The 21,593-nt window shown below is 36.8% G+C and overlaps 1 protein-coding gene across 2 annotated transcripts in view; it reads right to left on the reverse strand.

Annotated features, from left to right (window-relative positions):
- Positions 1 to 1,305: 1,305 nt before the first annotated feature.
- PARP8 (poly(ADP-ribose) polymerase family member 8) overlaps positions 1,306 to 21,593 on the reverse strand; it is a 104,802-nt gene continuing 84,514 nt past the window's right edge. For both annotated transcript variants that reach the window (XM_061469426.1, XM_061469425.1), the window contains 12 exons: positions 16,077 to 16,169; positions 12,825 to 12,950; positions 11,558 to 11,623; positions 10,251 to 10,318; positions 9,838 to 9,886; positions 8,932 to 9,044; positions 8,693 to 8,765; positions 6,827 to 6,896; positions 5,314 to 5,390; positions 4,324 to 4,393; positions 2,270 to 2,354; positions 1,306 to 1,689 (listed from right to left, as the gene is read on the reverse strand). In XM_061469426.1, coding sequence (XP_061325410.1) covers positions 1,587 to 1,689; positions 2,270 to 2,354; positions 4,324 to 4,393; positions 5,314 to 5,390; positions 6,827 to 6,896; positions 8,693 to 8,765; positions 8,932 to 9,044; positions 9,838 to 9,886; positions 10,251 to 10,318; positions 11,558 to 11,623; positions 12,825 to 12,950; positions 16,077 to 16,169 — 993 coding nt within the window. In that variant the 3' untranslated portion in view covers positions 1,306 to 1,586. The remainder of the gene's footprint in view (positions 1,690 to 2,269; positions 2,355 to 4,323; positions 4,394 to 5,313; positions 5,391 to 6,826; positions 6,897 to 8,692; positions 8,766 to 8,931; positions 9,045 to 9,837; positions 9,887 to 10,250; positions 10,319 to 11,557; positions 11,624 to 12,824; positions 12,951 to 16,076; positions 16,170 to 21,593) is intronic.

Raw genomic sequence — 21,593 nt, forward strand, 5'->3', positions numbered from 1 at the left:
ACTTTTGTCCCAACATAAAAGATAACAATTAGAGTAGTGATTCTCAATGTAGGAGTTCACCAAATGGGGGTCAAAGTTAACAGAAATTCAATAGCAAAATAGGGATATGCAAACAGGATTGGCTTTACAAGTTTGAATGTGAACCTGGAAAAACTGAAGTCCCCAGTAAGTAAATTTCAAATGCTAAAAGGCATATCCAAGTATATGCTCCTAGGCCCAATAATACTATTCTACTTGTAGGGAACCTCAATTGAAGCAAGCAGTAAGGAAGTGTAGCTTGAACAAGGAAGAAGGAATCACCCATTACAACATATCTGATGTAGTTCTGTTAAAAAGAAACAAATATACCTGTGCGTCAGTATCTTTATTACAAAAATAGCATAATAGAGAATTCAGTCTATTTTTGCTTTCTGAGGTGGCCTGTAATAGTTGCACAGATGAGTAAATTGAACTGCTCTCCATAGTCAAGGGGGTGATTAATGCTTCCGAATAGCTACTGTGAGGGCCACCAAGGGCACAGGATAGGCTTTATGCCTTGGAGGCTGGGGCCCTCCCTATCTGTGTTGTCATCATGCTCACTTGGAAAAAAAAGAGTTCTTAACTTAAAGGGCAGAGAAATTTGAATTGGACTGTTTACCCTAAGGAATAAATTAATAAAAATACTTCACTGAGAAAATCAGTAAAAATTTGGTTGGTTTTTTTTTTTTTTGTATTTTTCTGATGTATGAACAGTCAACTCAATTAAGCATGTACTTTTAAATATGTTGCTAAATTCAACCACAGACCAGTTTCACTGAAATTAAGATGAAAGCATTAAAGAATCTTGTTGATACCAAGAAACTGTAAAATCTAGTATATAAAAACCAAATTTGTAAAAAGGAAGAACTTCAGGATTTCCAGATGTTTGCTAAGCTTAACGGATAGACAGTGATTCCAGAGAAGACAAAGAAAACTAAATATACACCATCACATTTGTTACTTTTTGTTTTGTTGCAATAATTACATAAAAAAAAATTATTGTTGTTTTAACCTCTGACTCTAAATCCTAACTGCATTTATGTAAATAAAATCAATCAAAGATAGCTGCAGGTAACCAACCTCTTTAATTTGACATGTTCCAGACAACCTTTTATTATGTTTAAATATGAGAGTATTTTACTTATTGCAAAGTATCCTGCATAATACAGGTGCTCCGCTATAAAATCTTCTCTCTCACTTGTAATTCAGTCATTCTAAATTTAAAATACCAGTATAGAGTACTAAAACATCCAATTGAAGTTTAATATAAAAATATCAGCACAAAACTCCTTTTTAAAGTCTGTTTATTGTGAGCAACCCAAATGCCTGCTTAATTATTATTATTTGTAGTATATTAATAGACTTTGCACCCCTACAGTTGCTAATTCATACCATCTCAGGTATTTTGATGAGATAAGAAATACTAAGTAAGAAAACAGTAAGTATTCAAAGGGTTAATTTGCTTTTAATAATAACAAATTAGTTTTTTGCATCTTCTTCAGTTCAAAATCCAGCTTTGAGACTGAGGAAGGCTTCCAAATCACATCAATTAAATAAGAGTGGTCCTTTTAACCAGTAGCAGTTTGATTGCCAATGACTCGAAGAATCTCTTTATGAATGCTTGGTTCCTGTGTATTTATACTTGTATCACCCACTTGACCATCTTCATAACTAAAAAAAGTAAAGAAAATAAAATCAAATTAGTGTTTTATTAATCTACCTAAAAACATCCATGACTGTTTCATTCAGTAATCAAGAGTGATTATTACATATGTTAATATGTTTCTATTAAAATGTTCTGCTGCACTTCACCACCATATGGAGATCCTAAACTCTACAGTGAAGGGCGGTAAGGCTGCCACTGTCATTGAAACCCTGATGCTGAATAAGCCACTAGGACCCAAGGGTCAGGGGAAAAAAGTTCACGCCATAAACAAGAATCCTTTAATGAATTCCTCAACTTTAAAACATACAATCGAATAGAAATGATATTTTACAATATATGGGTAGGCTTACTGTAATATAAGGTATGGCTACAGAGTGGAAAAAATCAGTGACTCTCGAATCATTTATTCTGTAGCAAAACAGCTACTAAACCTAACAAAAGTAAATACAGAGAAAGATAAAAAATTGATACTAAAAAGAAGTAGGAAGAAACATCCTTTATCTACTTCAAGTACATCTATTGGAGGGAACGTGGGGAAAAAGGTCTAGGACAAACTGAAGATTAATGTTAAAATTTTGTACTCACACAAAGAAAAATCTTGTACACACATGATCCGTATTGGGAACTACCCATATCTCTCCATGTTTGTGCAGATCGGATGAAGTTATCACTATTGGGGAAAGAATAAATTTCATTGTGATGAAAACATGCCGGGAAAATACTGCTTTAAAAGATTTGCCTTTTTATACACTTTAAATATCCTTCTGGGAAAGTGTAGTTTTCAACTGCGTATCTGTAATGTGGTGTAGAATCTGAGCTGGCTGCTAGTACAAACAGGGAGATGAACTTGAGTTTTGTTTCCTAAATACACTATATTTTCCAGTAAACACAAATGTCTGATGTATGCGAGCCAGTTAACTGGAATGAAAGATGAAAAGGTGTATTTGTTAAAAACTGATTTTAAATGGCCATAGGGCTGTTAAGGAGGATGTGAGCCAACTAATCACACTTCGGAATAGAGATTTTTCTGTTTGATGGTGGCTGAGACAAACTAAAAAAAAGACACAAAAGACAAAGCCTGAAACTGAGGTATGACATATCTGGGATTTGAAATACTACCAAATATTTTTTTTTTTAAAGTAAGCAAAGAAATTATGACTCAAGGGGGTCACAAAGCTTGCTGAAACTTGCTCAGTGTTTAGAAAATAGCGGTGTATTTGATGATAGGTTGTTTACCAGCAGAATGAGGACAATAAAAGGAAGAAACCTTTTTATTGAAATAAAATGTATGCAGGTAATTTTATAGGTAGAAGCTATACCATCAATCTGTATTTGAAAAGATTTGGATAAATGTATTGAAACAGCATCCTTCTGGACAAGGTGTCCAACTGTGGGGTGAATGGGTTCATGGTGCACTGGATGAAGAACTGGCTGAAGGGCTGAGCAAAGTATTGTAGTGAATGGGGCTACATCTGGCTGATCACTTGTCACCAGCACTGTTCCTCATGGCTCAATTCTAGGGCCAGTTCTGTTCAATATCTATGTTGATGATTTGGAAGCAGGAGTCAAATGCACCAGTAGCAAGTTTGCTGATGATACCAAACTGGGAGGTGCTGTTGACACTCTTGAGGGACAAGAGGCCTTGCAGAGGGATCATAGCCAATATACTGGGCTATGATTAATGGTATTAAAAAGTCCTTGTTAAAAATATAATTTTTATTTAGAAAATTTATGCATTAAAGGCCAAGTAAATTTCACTAAACCCTAAATTTATTTCATATCTTCTTCTAAAAATTCTAGAACGAAACTGTCCAGTTCAAATTGGATTTTCAGGCTGATCAACATCTCTTTAATCACATTAAATATTTCCCTTGAGCACCCTTAAAATATATATACATATATAAAAGTAGTGTGTATATCTTAAAGCTTTCATTTTGAAGTAATACCTTTTCCACTGTCTTAATTTTTACTTCTAAAAATAAACAAATGCTCCAAATGAAGGGCAAACTGAGTTTAGTGTCATTTCTTTTTGTTTGGCCAATGAAACTAATTAACAATTACTGGTACAATTCTTATTAAAATTTCATAATCCTTTGTACTCCAAACCTGCTGAGGTTTCCTTAGTTAGTAAGAGAATAGTCAAATCTTTCAAGAATGACTGTACTAGTATGTACCAGATTTTAACTTCACAAAATTTCTGAAGCAGTCAGAGAGAACAGACTGCTTACCAGATGAACAGTCTATTTGCCTGAGCAGTGAGAAATTATTTGGAAATTCAGTAGGAAAGCTGTTTTTTCTGACTTTTAGGTTTTTCATGCCTTTGTCAAGACCTTGCAGGAAGTCAATGTTTCAAGTAAAGACCATGACTTGATGGTTTAGGAATATAATCACATTTGAAAGTCAGACCAAATGATCAGTCACTATATGCACATGGTTATTACATATTCATTCAGCATGTGCAGATTTGTTTGAAGAGGGAAATGTTCCAAGCTGAAATCAAAGGTCAACTATTAAGTACGTACTCATACACCCAGTAGTGTCTTACCTAAAACCAATACTGGAACTAAAGGTCTCACTGATTAGCATCCAGTAACACTGTATCCATGACTAAAACAGTTTTTCAAGAGCTTTCAGCTTACCTTCACATAAGGCTATGCATTTTAAGTTACGGCTTTGCAAAAATTGTGACTGCTGTCCCTTCTTCTGTGACTGGGATGTAAAAACATGAGAAAACTTAATTAGTGCAGTAAGACAAACTAAGTGAAAGAGTAACAAAGGAGAGGGCTACTATCTTCAGTGGGTTATTAATGAACAAAAGACACAGGCAGACTTTATAACACTTTTCTATTGTATTTCTAAATGCAATAGAATTTCTAAAAACTTCTATGTTATTTGATTGGATTACTGTAGGCAGGATTTGAACTCCTTTATCCAGAAAGAAAAGTTCCTCATTATTATAGAATGTGTAATACCCTTAGAAATTTATGAGTGTTATATATAAAAAGAATGGACAGCAGAAGAAAAAAAAAGGTGAATTTGACCACCAGTTCTTTGACCACTACCCTGATAATTTACTAGCGTTACCATTTCTAAGGGCTTCTGCTGTTACATACCAATCTGTCTCCAAAATGACATTATTCTGTAGCTTCTATGTGTTAACTATGGAGACAAAGTCAAGATCTTTTTCTCAAAATCTAGCCCTAAACACAAATGTTATAAGTTTGCTTTAGATAAAGCAGAATTGGAATGGTTTAATATGCAAAAACCATGAAAAAGGAAAAACTTACTTCCTATAAATAGCCACTCTCAATTCCTTTTGCATCATTTTTCGGTACATCTAGAACTCAGAAAGCAAGGGCATGCTAAGGGTTATAAAGCAATCCATATTTCATTTTCCTTCTCTTCCCAAATTCTGCTTGGAAAAGAAGTGCACAAGACCTGCAGTACACTCCATAAATTGATACTAAAGCAGTCTGGCTGTAGTTGATGTTTGCAGTCTCTGAAGTTGTTGATAATGTTCAATAAAATAAAACTCTTAGCTCTCACAAAGGCAATATTACCTCCTTTTCAGCTCTCAAGTTCCTAAGCATAAAACTGTAAGTCTTTCAGAGATGGTTGCTGTACTGTACCTGTGATGTATTACTGGCCTTACTGCTTGAAGCTGGTTCATCTTTAGCTGACACCTTCTGCTGCTTCTTGTTCATCCCTAGGAATTTTAAAGTAATGTAAAATACTCTGGCATATAAATACCACAATAAGCAAAGTTAAGTATAGAGAATGAAACAGAAACTTTATGTAGACTTATTGGAAGCCTAATTAATTTTTAAGAGTAGTTAATTTATTTCAAGTTTTAAAGTCTATCTTGGTTAATTTATCTACACATAAAAGTATTAAATTGTCAGCAACACTGGATCCACTAAAGACCACACTTGTGCCTCAGATCTCTTTTCTATTCCTCATGTTGGTTTATATAAAATTCCTGTATTATATTCTGGCTGCTACAGGCTTCCTTGCCTTTCCAGTATCCCATATTTCTTGGCAGTTTGCAAAAACAGACTGAACTATGGAGAAATTTAACTCTTTGAAGAAACAGGGAGTGTAGGATTCCTCTGTGGTTTTCACTGTCATCAAGTATGACATACTTCATAGCAACACAGGCCTCCTTTCTAAAGGAGACTGGATGGAAGGACCAAGAAAAGGATGAGAAAATCACTGAAGCTGACAAACCAATGCTGGCCAACTGGTCATTTTGTTAGATAATGATACTGAAACCTGCACCTTTAGAGAGTCCAAAAAAGTTTCCATACTTGTGTCATCTCTAAAAAGCTAAAAGTGCATTTAGAAATTATTGATATTGAAATTCAATAAATAGTAGTAAAAAATGCTGAGCTTTCAAAATGAATTTTGAGATTACCTAAAAATACTGAAAATCTGAAAGCATAACTAAAACTCTCGAAATTATCTAAATGCATACAAACATGCATTCCACTACACCACTACTTCCATATGTGCGTAAATGGTAAATACAACGTACCTAAATGAAAAAGACACCGTATTTTAAAATCTCTAAAGTTTCTTAAATGCACATGGCTGTATCTTGTTTCTCTTATGCTTCTGATTCAATTCTTATGTGGAAAACTCTACATGACTCACTTTTGCATTTACTAATGGGACAAATTATGATCCATCCCCTTCTCATGCTAAAGTAAGCACACTGTTCTGTACTTTCTTTGTAATCCTGAGGTGGTGATACTTGGGAACAGTTTTAAATATACACAGCTGAACACATCTATTGATGAATATCTGTTTTCCATGTTAGATGAACTTAGGCAGATACTGACAAAAAAAAATATACAAAAAGCTGGATTCCCACTGCATAATCAAGACCTGTTCCGTTACACACAGCATCCAGTGTTAGCTACTCTTTACTTCAAAACAGTTTCAAGATACCGAGCACCTTGGAAAATTAGGATAGTATTCAATAAGGGAATTTAGATTTTCTCCTTTTTAAATCAGTTAATTTGCAGCCTACAGAGATAAAATTTAATACAGTGTTGTAAACAGTGAAGCTGGGTAAGAAAAGCAATAGACTAAAATATCCCCCTATATTTCTCCAGCTTTAGAGTGATTTATAAGTATCACCTGAGTAACCAAATGATATGCTTGACAATGGACTAAGGTAGATTCCACTTCCAAACATTGCACCATGGAGCTGGAAAAAAGCAGAGTGATTGTTTAACATTAATTTGGTTATCTGGACAAAATAATAATGATAGGAACAAGATGTAATGTAGATAAGCATCTGCCCCACTGCACTATTTTATTTCCTGGTAATAAACAGCTTTCAAAGAAAATGCTAAAGAAATCACGCTGCAAATAAACAACTGAAATACTGTATGTTCTGGGCACCATATCCAAATACCCAAACATCAGATTTATATCTAAAATTGCATTTTCTGATTTTAAATGTATCATTACCAGGGAGAATGTCTACAGAGGGTGCTTTTGTACATGGGCAGGTACACCTCAGCATTAACAAGGATGAGCAAGCTCAACATGTATGTCACACCAAAACCTTGGCAGGAAGCACAGCCTAAGCCAGCCTCTGTGAATTAACAGCAGCAAGAGCTGCTTTTGTTTTCTTTAAGGTAAGAAATTAAGAGATAGTGATGACACTGGTCAGATGCTACAGAAAAATTTAGTCACTAGTTCAGCCTGAGTACTGCAGGAATGGGTTCAATCAAACTTTGCCTGAGTCAGTTCAGACATATAGATCCCATCACTGCAGGACTGTGCTTTAGCAATAAAACTACTAGCTGTCTGAAAAGAACAGAGGAAAGGGAAGACTCTTCTTCACCAACATTGCTGTTGCATGTCATGAAGCTTGGGCTGAGCAACAAAAGTGAACACTTCTTATTAGCCCTGCAGTCATTTTCTTGTCTGATAGCTGTTATGACCACTGGGCTTCAGAGTCACGCTTACTCTTACTTCCTTCCTCTGACCCAATGGTATTTACATTGGCTCTGCAATGTACCACAGCTCTCACAGGAACGCACATACGTGCTTTCACTCCTCCAGATACTACAATGTTGTACAGGACTCTTGGTAACTTCCTGGCTGTTCAGTACTGGGGTAGATACGAACTGGGTACAGGATATGCCTTAGGTGTGTGAGAGATCTAAAAATGATCACTTATATAAAATTGGGCTTTATTATTCCCAGTATTTCAACCATCAACAAAAAAAACCCCAAGCATAAACAAAGTGGATTGATGAATTTTTTGTGTGTAGATCCTGCTTGCTTTAGTACCTTCGAAGATACTAATAAAAACACACAAACCACTAAGAGAAATAGCAGAGATTTCAATTTCTCTTTTTTTCAGTGTCTTGTGTACCCCAGTCCTTAGTGAGCACCCTAGGATACTCTTCCAAGGTACCAAGGACTAAGCTCTAGGGAACAGCTGTCAAAGGCATGATGCTAAAATACACTTAGTTACAGCTCCCCAGTCCCTCTGGCATTGTCTTCTTTGCTCTTCAACAATCTCTGAAGATTCAGTCCGAGAAAACACACTGAAGTCTGCTACATCTCCCTCCTGGCAGTACACTCATATTTCCATTTCCAAAGAAACCAGAGGAGAAGAGAAGATGCTGTAAACCCAGGTTCTGTAAATCTAGTATGCTTTTCGATCCTACAACATGGAGATAGTTTAGGTAGCTCTAAACTTTAATTCAAGCCCAGCTTTTAAGCAGTAAAGAGCTACGGCTGCTGGAGGTGCTGCTCTGCAGTGTAAAACTGAAGCACTGATTCTAGCAATGGGATTTTCTAGCCATTTTAGCAGCCACATTATTTCACTTTAATTGCATCAGGAAGTACCTTTTCCAGGAAAGAAGAGGGTAATCGAATTTTTCCACATATATGACTACCAGAACTACACCTCCTGAAATGTGCCTAAACTAGTCTCTAATCCAGCATACAGGTTAGCTAAAGTCTATTTAGTTTACTATTTACCTGCAGCCTCGTATTGGAAGCAACAACCAAGCCGTTCCTCAGGATGGAATGCCAGTTTTCAATGTGTGAACCACTGAAAAAATAAAAAATAAAACATTAAAATCCACAGCATAAGATGCAAAATGAAATCAATAATCCTTTAAAACAATAAATTCACAGATGTAAACCTTAAATGGCAAGAATGAAAAAATAGTATGGTATTTTGATAACCCTGGATTAGTATGAATATATGCACTTACTGAAATGCAAAGGTACTTCCATAGAGATTTTTAGCAGCTCGGAAATTGGATTCTTTGGCTGGTGGACTGCTGAGAAGTAGGAACTGGTGGGGAGTGTGCATAAACTTTAGTTGCTGTAAAACATAACAGTGCACAAGTGAAAAGAAGTTGATTAACACAAATGCATTATATTTACATAATGGAAGTTCTTAAGATACCACGCTATTCTGCACAATGCATGACTGCATCTCGGTAACTACATGAACCAAGTTGAAATTGGTCTTATTACCATAGTTTTAACCTAAAATCAAACAGTGAAAATGTTTTTCAGTTTATTAAAACTATGGAAGATAATGAAACAGATTTCAGCCTAATATAGCTCTAGTAAGATAACTGAACAATTTCATCATAGTGATCTGATCAAAGCTGTCTTTGAACTATGGTTCAGATCTAAATGGTTGCAGATTACTATGCCCTTAATCAGAGGATCAGAGGCACACACTCAGAAATGAATTGCAGCACCATCCCCCTAAAATTCAAGACCTCTTTTTGAGATGTAATTATATGTGTCATATCCACATACTGCTTTCTGTACAATACTGTATCTAGTATTCTGTGTGGTAATGAAACAAATAGTGAAGTTATTCTCACCCAGTCTCAGATGACTACAAGGTAGACAGTTTTATTTGAGCTACTCACCTCAAATAGGCTTTTATGAACTTTATTCCTTTGACCTATTTCAGATATTCACAACATGATTCTCTAAGTTTTGACCTGAAACTGCCTATTTCTCTCCCTTGTCAATTAATGGAGTCCATGTGATTAGTTTGAATGTAGACACCTACATTTGGCTAGAAGACTCCCACCTAAAATGCTAATAGAAGCCATGAGAAATGAGAAAATAATAAAGAACCCACCAACACTTACCCTATTCACTGGTAGCTTCACAATATGTGATCTATTACTAGAAATAACCCTAAAAGAAACAGTTAGATGTATTATTAGACATGGTAACCAAACAGAACTTTTCTTCTTAAAAATGTATTATGTATGGACGCCACAAAGCACCCAGCTGCAGCCCTTTGAGCCTGTGAGATGGAAGTAGACCAAATCTTGACTAGAAAATGAGTTCAAAGGCCTTACAAACAAGCTGGAGTCTTTCCAGTGTTTTCGTAGGGCCCAGATGATGTCCAGAAACAGTTCAGAAACACCTGCAGTTGCAAATGTCAAACCTGACGTTAATTCTTACAGTGGGCTTATACCAAATCACACTGGTGAAGTGATTATTCATTACACTTGGTACTTTAATAATTATCATCTCATGTGAGTCAATTTTATACCATTGTAGAAGAGGATGTGCAAGCGGGTCTTGTTTATCCATCTGCTTCTTTATTTCCAAGTAAGGTGCCTAGAAAAGAGTTATTATGTTCTTTATTTGTAGTTGAAATCATAAGCTTAAATTCTGTACGTTAGATTGCCCAAGATTTCATCTATTAAAATGAATACATGGAATTCATTATTAGGCTGGATTCAGTTTTACTGATATTTAGTGTTGTACAGTTATAAATGTGTTTTGACAACAACAAGAAATAATATAGCAATTATTTTCCCTAGAGTAACATAATAAGCATATAATTAGCATCTAAGTGATTATTTTATAGCAAATATTGGTGATCTCAGGGAGAACAGTAGAAGACATCTGTTTATGTTTGGTTCTTGGATTAAGAAATTGGACTGGAACTTCACAGAATTAAGTCTTTCAAAATATTCCAAGATAACCCACTCCATTTTTTTTAACTGTTTCACGGTATAAGATGGTAAGATACAGTATTGGCATATAAACAAAGTCCAAGAATTATTTTAACACTAAAGAAAGCAAAATAGTGGTAATTTTTATTTTTACCAGATATTATATTAGGTAACAGAGATAATGGCTTTTTTATTTTTACAAGATGTTATATTAAGTAACAGAAGTATGTGAAATTGAATATTCAATTTATTTTGCTCCTCTCTATGATTCTTCATTCCAGAATCCTAAAGTACTTCACAAATACATATAAAGTCAGATTTATAAATTGTGACGTTGCAGTTATACATCAGTTGCAAAAGTAAAGGAGAGATTTCAATAATCAGTCATAAACAGCTGAGCTGTTTGGGGAAGGGAAGTGTAACAATAAACTTAAGTATGGCTATCTGTCCCACTGTGAATACTGAGAAATCATATGACAGCAGTCCCAAGAGACCTAACCTTCCAAGTCCCTAGCAATACTTAGCTGATCAAGAATTTTGCTATACTAGAAATAAAGCTATCCTTCAGAACACTATCACAAAATCAATTTCTTTTGCTTTGGAAATAAAAGGCCCAATTTGTCTTTGGTATTTCCAGCAATTAGTGATTATCTCGTTACATGTCCCGTTCTGCTGTTATTATTTTCTATTTAAACTTCAAAAGGTCTTAGTTCTACTTCATCACTTTTATTTGATTGCCATTATGGATACTCTACATCTGTCATTTTTAAAACTTATTTTAATATTATTACAACCCTGTAGGAAAGAGATTATAGTACTGACTTCCCCACTCAACACAGGTAATACAAACATCTTCCTAGTTCTAGAAATAGCTATTAAGTTAGGTTAAAAAACTCACCTGTGTCATCTCTCTAATTGAAGTGATACTGTCCAATGCTTTCATGACTCGGTCATAATTCTTCTTCTGATGTAGCATAAAATAAGCAAATAAATTTAAAGAATGTTAGTCTTTGGCTTTAGAAAAACCCAAATTCTTTTGAGTGTGTATAAAAACAAAGCTAGGATGAAAGGACTGGTCAGCAAACCAATCCTTTCAAACTCTTCTAACCACTAGCTTCCTTCCACCTTATACTCTTTCATTCATAGTCCAGGAAAATTCCATCTCCCCCCAGTTATTATCGTGATTGTTTTTCATGATTGAATTTCACTGGAAATTCCAACACACGCTTCCCTGTTCCCCATCTTTGCATCTTGCCAACTTCTGCCCATGGGCTTTCACCTCGCATATGCTGGCAAGAAGCTGAGAGGCAGTTTGGGCCCTGCCAGCTCAGGGGCTCTCTCCATTCCTTTTCTGGTATGATTCTCATGCATATTCCTTCATTTACTCCAAACTCCCACCTTTCCCAGCTACCAGACCAGCTCTCTCCTTATCAGTCCCCTTCCAACCAAGTCTTCCTTCTCACACGCTGCAGGAAACACTCCTTCCTGAGGAACAACCACTGCTAACTGGACTTTGCTCAGAAAAAGTGAAATGCATCCCAATGCAGGACATCCAAAGTTCTCATTTACACCCTTGGGCGTAATAGCTCAAGTGAGATGTAATGGTTCACACCTTCTTGAGAGATGCCCTGAGAGGCAGCATTTGCAGCCTGAGAAGCACACAGTGCAAGCACAGTTCTTTACTTCAAAGTGGATGCTTGTACAAAAGTTGACTATTATGTCAACATTTGATAAAATTACATTTAATGACATAATTGTTTGCAAGGAGAAAATGAGATGACAGAAATAACCACTTTAAGAATAGAGATGGACTGGAACTCCCCTAGTTTACATGGTCTACACCTCCCAAAGGCCGTCTTTCTCTTTCTGTTCAATGTGTACACTGAAAGAAACAAAGAAGATAAAATTCTGCATCTAGAACTTTTACCCTAAAATAATGTCTTGGTTTCGACATAACTTTGAATGCAACTTAAAGTTTATACTCAAATACCTTCTCAGAGATGATTAAAAAAGCTGTGAAAGTCTGAAAATAGTCGCATGCTTGTGCTATGTTCTGGAGCTGAATCTCTTATAGTAAAGAAGACTTCTCCTAGAAAAAGGCTTTGCTTTGAAATCTCATGCATGACCAAAACCAAGCTATGACATAGTGAAAGGTAACTACTTACCCTGGGGTTAAAGGCCAGCATCTGAGGATCATTAGGATCAACTACAGAAGGATATGGCTCAAAAATGACAACTTTTCTAGGTGACTCTAATGCAGAACGACACATGGATACTAACAGATCAACCACCTACACATAAAAAAAAAAAAAATTCAGTAGATGTTCTTTCATATTGTATCTTCCAGTCTGCCTTTTTAACATATACCAGCAATACCACATTTCACTATTACCTGTATTACCCAAACTTGTATCAACAGGACATAGTTTAGTACTGAAATTTTTCCATTGACCTCAACAGGCTTAGGGTTCAGCCCTGATGTATTATTCCAGGTGCATAAGTAGGAGCAGTACCTGGTCCTAAATGTTTTACCATGTCAAATTCATTGCTTGCAGTCCTGCTTTCTCTTGTGCATATGTGCTAATTCCTGGATTAAATTCATGTTCTAGGGGAATGAAGTCATGCTGGATCTGTACATCTCTGTACAGTAGATGCCAGTGAAAAAAGTTGCTCATGAATGAGGAAAGGTTTGTGAAACCTGTACCACTGCCTGCTGTTCTCCTTAAGACTGTAATCACAGAAAGACCTGTAAACATTTCTTCTGTTTAAGACAGAACAGTGCAGTGGTTTAATAGTCATTTGCAGGGCTCACACGGGGAGATCTTCCTTCCATCCTATAATACAAAATTACAACATGAAATATCTATGATTTCAAGATTTCACCATAAGATCATACATGTAATGTGTACACAAGCATGTATTCATATATGTACACATAGGCACATATACAATTGTTCCAAAATTCGTAATTCAGAGGTTCAAAATAGAATAAAGTAATCACAAACCAGAAAGAATGCAGCTTTCTGGCAGCTCTGAAACCTAAATCCAGTTTACAGTGAAATTCAGATGCTACATAAAAATGTAGTTGCAAATTAGCTCATTCCCCTTTTTTTTCTGAGCCTTCTGAAAACATTCTTATGTGAAAACAGGCTTTTGCATGCAAGAAAGGAAAAGCTGAGAGATTACAAGGATTCTGAACTATCAACAAATCAAGACATTTAATTCTCAGGCATTTTGACTATGTGACTAAAATAAGGCAAGTTCAGGCTTGAGAATTTTAGGAAGTACAACCACTTACTGTTAAGGAAGAGCTATCAGAAAATTGGGAGTGATAAAGTAGTGGTATATACCTTAGGAAACTCCAGTGTGAAATCACAGCAGAAAAAACCTGGATGTGTTTTCTAATAATAGGAATCTATATTTAGGCTCCTTTACTACATTCTTTACTGTGGGGGTGGTGACACACTGGAACAGTTTGCCCAAAGAAGTGGTAAATGCTCCATCCCTGGCAGCGTTCAAGGCCAGGCTGGACAGAGCCTTGGGCAACAGTCTAGTGTGAGGAGTTCCTGCCCATGGCAGAGTGTTGGAACTAGATGATCTTAAGATCCCTTCCAACCCAAACCATTCTATGACTCTAAGAGCTCTTGATCCCCAGGTGTAAGAAATCAGAACAGGAAGGCAAAGGAAGAGACCAGCATGGTGGAGTCAAGACCTGCTGGTCAAACTAAAGGGCAGGAAGAAAATGTACAGTCAGTGGAAGCAGGTATCCTGGGAAGAGTGTGGGGATGGTGCCTGGTTGTATGGGGATGGGATCAGGAAGGCCAAGGCCCAGCTGGAGATGAACTTAGCAAGGGAGCCGAAGAATAACAAGAAGGGATTTTACAGGTCTGTCAACCAGAAGGTCAAAGAAAACACAGCCCCCTGGTGAACAAAACTGGTAACAAAGGATGAGGAGAAAGATGAGGTATTCAACATTTTTGCCTCTGTCTTCACTGTCAAACTCTCTTCCCACACTTCTCAAGTGGATGGACCTTAAGGCAGGAAGGGGGGGTTGGTTAATGGCTTAGTGTCCAGATAGAGAATGGTGACATGTGATGTCAAAGGAACCAGTACTTTTTACTACCTTCATAAAACATGCACACAGTGGGACCAAATGTACCCTCAGCAAGTTCACAGATGACACAAAAGTGACTAGTGTGGTTGACAGACCTGAGGGACAGGATTTCAGCCAGAGGGACCTGGACAAGCTCAAGAAGTGGGCTCATGTGAACCTCAGGAAGTTCAACAAGGACAAAGTGTAAGGCCCTGCACCTGGGTCGGGGCAAAACCAGGTATCCCACAGCTTATGTCTAAGAGTACTGCAGGTTGAGGAAAAGGAAGGGATTCATCAGTACACCTCTCTCAATTTTCTACAAGGTTACAGAGGTATCCCAATGTTTGGTATGCTAGATGTTACAAACAGTCTTCTAACAGTCTATCCAACAGTCTTCAGACACCAGACGAAGAGCGGATGTTCAGATCCCACAGTCATATTCTCAGGTGAAGAAGTTGATGTGCACTGCTGCAGATATCTTCCTTTGAGGATATGCCCACAGGCAATATTCCAGCTGCTACCTGAATAGCTTATTTCCAGTGTCTAGACTCACTAGTGCTCATTAAAGTTCACTGAACCAAACGTTTGCTCTTCCAAAAAACCACGTTGCTTACCACACAAATGCACAGCGACATGTGACTAGGAAATCAGAGGAATGCACTTTTCTGTAACATATATAAGCTTTTAAGATCTTAAAAGGATCTTAAACATAAGATCTTTTAACTTTTGAATTTACTGTAATCTAAGGTTAAATGGCAATTTGGAAACATAGTCTAAAATATTTTTTTTAAAGAAAATTATGATATGGCTATAACTACATCAAAAACAACTTGGAGTCAGAAAGCAAGCTTCTATTAAATTCCTAATACTTAACAAAAGAGAAAAAGAACTATGTAGCAACCTCAGTAAGGACCTTCCACTGTTATCTAAAGATCAAAACAACAGATGCTCAGTGGATAGCTGCCTCCCAACTCCATTAACAGGAAGTAGCTTATTAATTGCAAGAGTAGTAATGGCTCATTAGGTGAAAATAAGTGGGAATTATCTCCAAATGACAATGGCTGCCTTTATTAACAACCCAGGTGACCTAATTGAATACAAAACCCCAAGAAAACAGTGTTACTCTAATTGCATGGAAGCAAAACAATGGAAACACTTCATTAGTACTATTTGAAAATGCAATGCATAAAACAGTGGATGAATAAATAATACTTACCCAACAGTACTCATATGGGGAATACAAGTCCAAATAAGTACTAAAAGACTGAGAAGATTGGGTGTACTACAGAAAATCAGACATATAATAAGCATTAGATAATTCTACCTGAGCCCCAGTTGCAATTTCATCAGCAGCTTCGTTCATCACTCCTAATGTTTGGAAAGCAAATACACAGAGCTCCCGTTCACAAACAGTGGGCTACACAGAGAAAGAAAGTTAATTGTATTTTTGGTCTAGTTTTGGGTTCTTGGTTTTATCTTGTAACACCTACAACAAAACCCAAAGACATTTAATGTTGACTTTTTTTCCCCAAATATTAACTGCAACATTAATTTCAAATTATGAATACATGTCAAATATTGAGGAAGATACTTTAGAGAAGCATTTTAATAATCTAAAGAACAAGTGTGAAGAACTCTAAAACTTGTAAGTACTCACAGAGGCTGAACTTTAGAGAAATCCAAACATTACAAAAACAAAATTACAGACATAGTACCCAAATGTCCTTAATTCTATCCTTTCAGATGCTGGAAACTTCATGCATAATTAAAATTAATGGAGAACAAATCCATAAACTAATGAGGGCACACTCCTTTCATAAATGCAGTATTGTCCATGACAGCTTGTTATTCTGCTGTTGAGAACACATATAAAAATCTGATCTGGAAGGCAGATTTCTTAAAAAAGCTACTTTCAATTTTTAATTAATTTAACAATTTATTTGTAAGCTTTAAGAAATTGCATTATGTTTTTATAAAACAAAGACCATATTTGGGAAGGCCACGTTATTTTAATAAATAAAAGCATTTCCACTCTTCTTTCAGATATTAAAAAAATAATAAATCAACCCTCGCTGTTGAACCAGGTTTTTGCAGTATTTTTGAAAAATTCAATTCACAATGCCATCAACTTGATCAAATAAAAAACTTATTTAAACTGCATATTGAGTTAGAATTGAGCATTCTGCCTTCATACAGCACACAAATCAGAAACAAAAAGAACACAGCTTTACATGAATAGGCATGACTTCATAGGCTTCGTAATTGGTTACAACCTTTAAAGCAACCCCATGATTATTTACCAGAAGGTAATTAGCAGATCAACTTTTTAAAGGCTCAAATAACAAATCACACATTGAATTGCTTTAAGCATTTAAAATGAACAGTTGAAAGAAATACAAGAAAGAAACACAAATAAAACCTTCCTTAAAAGTGACCACGATATACATAATTTTTTATTACAGTGTTGGAAAAACTAAAAATGTTTTTTTGGATACATCTTCTTTGAACATGTGTTATTAAATCCTAGCTCACTGAAACTTGAAATGTTCTTTGGTAGGCACTACTGAATTATAGTAACTAAAATTCTTAATCTAATTACCACAGTAATCACTAAAGCATTCATAGCAGTATGCTTTGAAGTTCAAGCTGATGTCTCTAGGAAGCACTTTCAGAAACAAAAAAATTAATTGAGCACACAAAGAAAACATAAAGTTCAGCTGAATTCTGTTTCAGGCAGCAGATTTGTTAGTAATAAGCATACTGCTGTATTTGCAGTCACTTGTTTCATAGCCGTTAAAATTTTCATTTGCTGGGTTTCAAAGATGCAAGACTTCAATAAATATCTGAAGTCTACTGCACTGATATATTCTCACATCAGTTGTTTTACAAGAGCTATCATCTTTCAAGTCTAATAGAGTGTCACCCATTTGATTTATTTTATCTATGTTACATTGAATTAGGCAGCAGACAAAGCCTAACATGATCCAGTTTGCTGTGCCATGGCATGCTAGACAAAAAGTTTTTACTATTGTCAGTGTTCTTAGGTTTAAACCATATTTAGAAGGTGGTTAAATCATTTGCTTAGTTGGAAGCATGGTGGCACTACCTTGACTATCATAATCAACAGTATACAGACTCCCTAGAGTAGCAGAGCAATCTAAGTTTAGCCACACTTGCCTTGAAGCAAAGTGTAAGAAAGTACTAATTTTTAACATTCTGTTTACAACCTCAACAAAGTAAGTTATTCTGAGACTTTAAGATGGCAAAAGGAACAGTTTTTGTCATCTTTGCTCTTTTTATTATTTTTTTTTTCCTTCTCTGTTATGATGCCAGAAATGTATGAGGATCTGAAAGAGGCAAGTTAGGAAAATAGTCATTATACTTATGTCTGACATTTGAAAGGCCTTTCTTCTCTCAGGCTGACACTGGAGCTAAGATCTTAAGGTTGGAGAACTGCAGATATGAGGAAAAGCGAGACAGCAAAATTTGAGTTCTGAAGAGGAACAGACATTACTGAGAGAGCCTACAATTCTTTTGACTTTATGTATTTCATGAGCCTTTCTGCACACTGAATATTTTGGCTCTGCAGTGTAATGGGGAAAATACCCCAATTCCTGTAGCTATATGGCCTCTTCAATATCCAAAGGTCTCAGTCAGAGTTTCTGCATGTCGCAGTGCAAGTATCCCTTCCTGCATCAGTGACTGTGAAGAGCAGACAGGCAGGCCACCTAGGTACTATGACATATTCTGGTTGGACTGATATATACTTAAAATATTTTCCAGACATTCTTTCAATTAAAAAAGGACTAAACTTTCATAGCTGATACTGATCTATCTTTCTGATGTGTGCTGCAGCTGTGCTCAGAAAAGCAATGTGCCAACTTTTCCTGTATCCTGAGGGATGTCACACATACACTAAAGAGGCTGCAGAATGACTAACATACCTAAAAACTCTTGATCTAAAAGGAGAAACTCAGGGAAGGCTCACAGCCTGACTTAAAGCAAATGTAAAAAGTGGAAAACGTAAAATTATTTAGCAACCATCTCCCTCCTAACAAGCAACAGGCATGGAGATGTAACTTCAATTCTCTGTTTCCTACTTTCAACCATGGTAACTGTTAGTCTTTCCATAGGAGGAGCTTCTCCCTTCCATTTCGTTACACTCACCAGAAGGATGAGGAAATAACACAGCAGCAACAATACTGAAGATGTAAGAAAAACGTAAAAAGAGAGGTGAGGTGAGGTGGAGGGAAAGCAAAGGGAAAGACGAGGAAAAGGGAAAAAAAGAAAAAAAGGAAAGGGAAAAGGAAAAATGGAAAAGGGAAAGGAAAACGATTTATTAACATTTAAAATCAACTTTATATTTGAATAACCTTGATTGAAAGGTTTTTGCTTTATACTAAAACATTTATTAAAAAAAAACTTAATCAAATTAAGTATTTAACCACTTACACTGATTTAGGAATTGCTTTAATACTAAGTAATTACCAAGAAGTACACCCATGTCCTGACTTTTCAAATTAAGTCAAACTACTATAGTAACCTACAGACCGCTTAGTTTAGCCTCAATTCCTGGAAAAATGATGATTGTACTGCATACTACTGTAAGGCATTTAAAGAACAATGCAATCATCAGGCATTGGGTTCACAAAAGTGAAGTCCTGATTAACTGATTTGATGTCTTTCTATGAGAAAGTCACCCACCTAGTGGATGAAGGCTGTGGATGTAGTTTTTCTGGATTTTAGTAAGGCTTCTGATACTGCCCCTCACAGCATCCTTCTGGACAAGGTGTCCAGCTGTGGGGTGAGTGGGTTCATGGTGCATTGGGTGAAGAACTGGATGAAAGGCTGAGTGCAAAGTGTTGTAGTGAATGGGGCTACACCTGGCTGGCCGCTGGTCACCAGCACTATTCCTCATGGCTCAATTCTAGGGCCAGTTCTGTTCAATATATCTTTTGATCTGGATACAGAAGTTGAATGCACCATTAGCAAGTTTGCTGATGATACCAAACTGGGAGGTGCTGTTGACACTCTTGAGGGACAAGAGGCCTTACAGAAGGATCTAATTAGACTGCAGCATTGGGCAATCATTAATGGGATGAAATGTAACAAGTCCAATGCTGGATTCTGCACATAGAAGAGAGTAATGGCAGGCTCAAGATTTAAGTGGGAGAGGGGTGGCTGGAGAGCAGCCCTGCAGGTAGAGATCTGGGGGTGCTTGCTGGCAGCAGGCTCAACGTGAGCCAGCAGAGTGCCCTGGCAGCCAAGAGGGCAAACACACCCAGGGTTGCGTCAGACACAGCATCACCAGCTGGTCAGCAGAGGTGGTTCTGCCAATGTCTTCAGTGTTGGTGCAGCCTCACCTGGAGCACTGTGGGCAGTGCTGGGTCCCACTATTTAAGGAGGATATGAAGGTCCTTGAATGTGTCCAGAGGAAACAGAGCTGGTGACTGGGCTGGAAGGAACTTCCTGTGACGAGCGGCTGAGGGCTCTGGGCTTGTATAATTTGGAGAGAAGGAGGCTGAGGGGTCACCCCCTTGATCTCGTACAGCTTCCTGAGAAGGGGAACTGGAAATGGAGGTTCTGAGCTCTGCTCCCTCTTACCCAGTATGCATGGGAATGGTTCAAAGCTCTACCAGGATAGGCTCAGACTGGAAGGATTTCTTTACCAAGAGGGTGGTCAAACTCCAGAACAGGCTTTCTAGAGAGGTGGTTGATGCCCCAACCCTGTCAGTTATTAAAAGGCATATGGAAAATGTCCTAGACAACATGCTTTAACCTTTGGTCAACCATGAAGTGGTCAGGCAGTTGGCCTAGGTGGTTGCTGTAGGTTCCTTCCAACTGAAAAAAGTCTATTCTGTCTATTCTCTACTATAATCTCAATGAAGTCAAGCTACTATAATCTCTATATAGGTATAAACACTGCCAGAGAGCAGGAGTAATTTCTTTGATACCTTATCTTAGTATAAAGCTATCAGATAATCTCACAATATTCAAGTGATACATGGATCATGCTGCTAAAGACATGGGAGATACCACAGTGGTAAGCAGATTTGACTCTTGGTAAAAAATAGGAGTGATTCAAATCTATTCTTCTAAAGTTCTGGTTGTAACTGGAGAGGCTTTTTTTTCATAAAAAGAGATAAAACGAGCCTATATTGTGGAGTAATAGTAGAAGGACCACAGCATTATTCCACAAGAATCTTGGTTCCACAAGCATTCTGGCTACACTCCAGCCTGCTAAACATATTTGTGTACCTACACTTTTATCCATACTTCAATGACATTTATTCTATTCCAAAAAACCTCCCAACCACACGTGCTGTACTATTTCTGGAACAACAATGCTGCTGTGTTCCAGTGTATTCCAGTGGTGGCTGAAAATCATATATTCAAAGGACAGACAAATCCAAGACCTCTTCAAGTCACCAGGAACTCATCAAGACCAAGATTTCACCCTTAATGAATAAACCATAACTGAGCACTTTGGGATGAAAAACATTCTAAAAATGAAAGCTTACTCATGTAAGAACACATGTATCAGAATTAACCAGATTGTACTTATTTTTACAGCTAAATGCAAACAATGGGCATTTCAAATATTTTTTTACAGTATTTTACCATTCAGATTTTATGTGCAAAACTTTAAGCGGCAGAAATGTCTGTACCAGAGTACAAATTACAGAGAAAGTAGCTTCAATATTTAGTTTTGCTGTGTTTTTTGCTATTTCCTGCTTTGCTCCAAAGAGGCCTCAGTCTCGGGTTTCAACACAAGATGGCACTGTAACGAGACTTGTTGACTGAAAGAAAAATTACTCATATTGAGAGTCAGGGGTTTTTT

This window comes from Pezoporus flaviventris, unplaced genomic scaffold (assembly GCF_033815535.1).
Source record: "Pezoporus flaviventris isolate CSIRO_AGI_PZ_B2104156 unplaced genomic scaffold, CSIRO_AGI_Pfla_v1 ptg000057l, whole genome shotgun sequence".
Lineage (NCBI taxonomy): Eukaryota > Metazoa > Chordata > Aves > Psittaciformes > Psittacidae > Pezoporus > Pezoporus flaviventris.